Source organism: Diospyros lotus, chromosome 14 (genome assembly GCF_014633365.1).
Source record: "Diospyros lotus cultivar Yz01 chromosome 14, ASM1463336v1, whole genome shotgun sequence".
In the NCBI taxonomy this organism is placed as follows: Eukaryota; Viridiplantae; Streptophyta; class Magnoliopsida; order Ericales; family Ebenaceae; genus Diospyros; species Diospyros lotus.
In genome coordinates, this window is record NC_068351.1 from 34,915,820 (window position 1) to 34,919,248 (window position 3,429).

The 3,429-nt window shown below is 34.8% G+C and overlaps 1 protein-coding gene across 2 annotated transcripts; it reads left to right on the top strand.

Moving 5' to 3' along the window:
* Nucleotides 1-244: 244 nt before the first annotated feature.
* LOC127790516 (uncharacterized) lies at nucleotides 245-1,766 on the top strand. Of its 2 annotated transcripts, none has more exons than XM_052320059.1 (2): nucleotides 245-1,127; nucleotides 1,224-1,766. In XM_052320059.1, exons 1-2 carry the CDS (start codon nucleotides 492-494, stop codon nucleotides 1,692-1,694), a joined length of 1,107 nt encoding a protein of 368 aa, XP_052176019.1. In that variant the 5' UTR covers nucleotides 245-491; the 3' UTR covers nucleotides 1,695-1,766. The 2 variants fall into 2 exon arrangements, with proteins under 2 accessions (XP_052176019.1, XP_052176021.1); XM_052320061.1 differs by having other exon boundaries at nucleotides 245-1,050; nucleotides 1,224-1,395.
* The last annotated feature ends 1,663 nt before the right edge of the window (nucleotides 1,767-3,429 follow it).

Below are 3,429 nucleotides of genomic sequence, written 5' to 3' on the forward strand. Positions count from 1 at the left end.
AAACTAAATTAAATTGAAATAACTCAAATTTTCAAATTTGATAACTAAACTGAACTGACCCTTGACTCAAACCAAATTGAATTGATAATTTTAGTAGATTTGAGTCAGTTATTTTTGTTAAATCAAATTTTTTGCACATCCGTATGTATAAGATATTATATATTATATCTTATATATTATTCTAGTAATATATATCTTGTATACAGAATTATTTCTACTATAAATATCCAACGGATCTCTTGCTAGTTCTATGCTTCTCACGTTGAGCTTATGATATTCTCAACCTTCCTTCCATCTGATTCCTCTTCTTTGCTTCCTCTTCATCAAGTTCGTTCTCAGCTTCTACCATCTAACCTACCTCTTGGAACAATCCATTTTAGCTTCTCCCAGTTAACATTAATTTATCCGAATTTTCTTTCTCTTCTTGCTCTCTCTTCTATCTTGGAATCTTCGTCTGCAGATCGATATATACAATCCAATTCAAACCCCCAATGGACAGCCAAGACATCAGTGATCTTCGCGTCGCCTCCTTCTCCGCTTACCTTCGCTCCCCAGAAGAGAAACTAGTGCTCAAGCTCACTGAAGAGAATCCACGCCAGCCCAAAGCTGATCAAGATCATCAGGGTCATGAGATTGGTGTTTTTAATGCTGACAAGTACTTCAACATGAGAATGGATCATCATGCAGAGACTGATCGAAAGCTCGTCGTCGATCCGCCGCAACCGGTGAAGCCAAGATGGAGGATTGGAACCCCAAGTGTTAGCTCTGAATCAAGCTGGAACAGCCAGTCTGCACTGCTACCTGCAGGCCACACGATCAGAAGCCCCAGACCATCTCGGATCACGCAAAAGAAAGCAGCTGGAAGGAGCTGCTTCACGGTTTTCGGGTTCAATGGACCCTGCCTGAGCAGGAAGTCGGTGTATGTCGGCGATGGCGACGAGGAAGACGCGGCCATGGTTAATCACAAGAAAGACGAGCCGAGAGAAGAACTCGAATCCTTTCGGTTTGTGCATCCAATCGCGTTCGATGGCGCCAAGGAGAACATGGCAGGTAAACGGCAGTTGGGAGAAGCTGGAAATGTGGGAGACAAGCCGCGATTCTCAATTGAGGTTTTCGGCGCTCAAACTGTATGAACAAAGGCGATATATATTTACCTATATGTATGTTATTTGATGAATTTTTTATTTAATTATAAATGTTAATATTAATTTTAATTTGTATAGGAGGCGCCCGAGAGATTAAACGCTGAGGCATCTTCACATTTAACTGAGAGCGATTCGCCCTCCTCACCTGCACTTAATGAACACCACATCTTTTATCGGGCTATCTCTGATAGAAATAAGAAGGGTTGTAGTTACGACCTCGGCTCTCAAGGGAATCAGTTTTATCCATCTCCATCCAATAGTATCTCCAATTGTTTATGTAAATCCGTGACACAAGATTTTGAACAAATAAAACTACAATTCTCCCAGATAAGCAAGGAGAATCAGCAAATGAGACAGGCGGTGTCCTTAGTGAATGCTGAGAATGTACAACTACGGGAACAGATGCAGGATATGATGACATGGAGGGATCAGATGAATCAAATGATGTACATAGTATTAAGTAAATGTAAATCAACACCTCCTGGAGTATCGGATGGAAATTCGTTTTATAATTACAAGGGTAACGAGGGTGAAAGAGGAAGAAAATGAAAATGATGATGATGATTGTTAATTCTATTGTGGACTATTTATGATTGTAGTAATGGAATTTATGGTTTTGAATTTTGTGTCTATATTTGTTATTTCATATTTTTTTTATTTAATTAATTAATTAAAAATCGTGATTTGATAATTTAAGAATTTTTTAAAGTTCAGTGGCAGTTTGGACCGTAAAAAAAACTTATCATAGTAGTTGGTTTCAATTTTATAGTTCGATAAACCAATCACCCATACTCTTTAATTAAAGCTCAAAAAACCCCTACACTCACTAATTTAATAGTCGTGGTGGTTTGGAGTCATGCATTAACATATAATTGTATCTATTAGTTTAGAACTTCGAGTGTGTTTGATTGCACACATTTATCATAAAAAATATGTAATTATTATATATTTTCTATGAAAAACAATCAAACACTCATAACTTTTCTATGAAAAAATATATATAATACAAGCATTTAAATCTTCTTTTCATGGAATTCATTTTCTAAGGAGGTGGGGTGATTTTTGTTTTCTAGACAATATTACCTAGAATTAAATTCTAGGTAATGCAATCAAACACACCTTTCATGTTTTCTATAATTTGTGGAATTTTATGAGATTGCTTTAATTTTATTGAGTGTATACTAATTCTTAAACTTCAATAACAATGTTTTTTATAGTAACTACGGGCTGATAGTGTACGATTATATCAACTCCTTGAGCGAAGGTACCAATCTAATGCTGAGAGAAGATTATGAGTTGGCGATTTACTTGTTTGCTGGTTTCTACTAGTGTTCGTCTCTAAGTGTTGGGGATCTTGCTTTCTCGATAATTATGTTCTAAAGTCTTTTTCTGACAACTATATATTATTGTACATAGAATCTATTTATTTTACCTTAGTCCAAAGGGTTTCTTTAGTTGATTGGTAGTTTTATCTTTTCTAATTTCATTGTGAGGGCTTGAGGTATGCCTCAGCTTAAAGTTGTTGATGCTTTACGATATTTTTTTAATATAATTCTTATTTACAAAAAAAAAATAGCCATCTTTTTTATACTTCTCAAAAGTCATAAACCACTAAACTCTAATTTAAATGATTTGAAACACGTGATGATTTAATTATAATTAATTTAAGAAATAGTTTAAATCGACCAAACCAAACATTGCACAATCCTAATTAATCAAACAACCTAGAAATGATTTCACTAAGCCATACTTGTTCTAGACATTTCAATTTCTTCTCGGTATTTTCCCTAGGTTCTTTCATATGTGAGCGAAGAATTATCTGAGATTCGAAAAATGAAAATTTTAAATTGTCGAATCACGTAAATATTTGTATTTGTGTCTATTTTAAGGTAGATATATAAGAAGACCCCACCTTTGTGACTAGTCATTGGATTAACCACTAATTCCTTTTGGTGGGATGATTCAATTAATGAAATCAAGGGAATGTTTTGTTGTGATATATATGACAAATTAATAGACATATTTCCTGTTAGACTTGTTAGATATTTTTCATATTTATTTTCATGTTTGTTTTTGTAAATGACTTGCCGCCTCGTTTTGTGTTTGTTGTTTCTCGACGAGGGTCGAAGGGGTGGCGCCCCCTCATAGGGTTTTGAAACAGAGTTTAAATATGAGGATTGGTTAATAATGAATTAATTACTAACAGTTTATGTCTAAAGGTTGTGATGTTTCAGATTAACCAGACACATTTGTTTTTATGATTGGAGAGATACACATCTTCTAA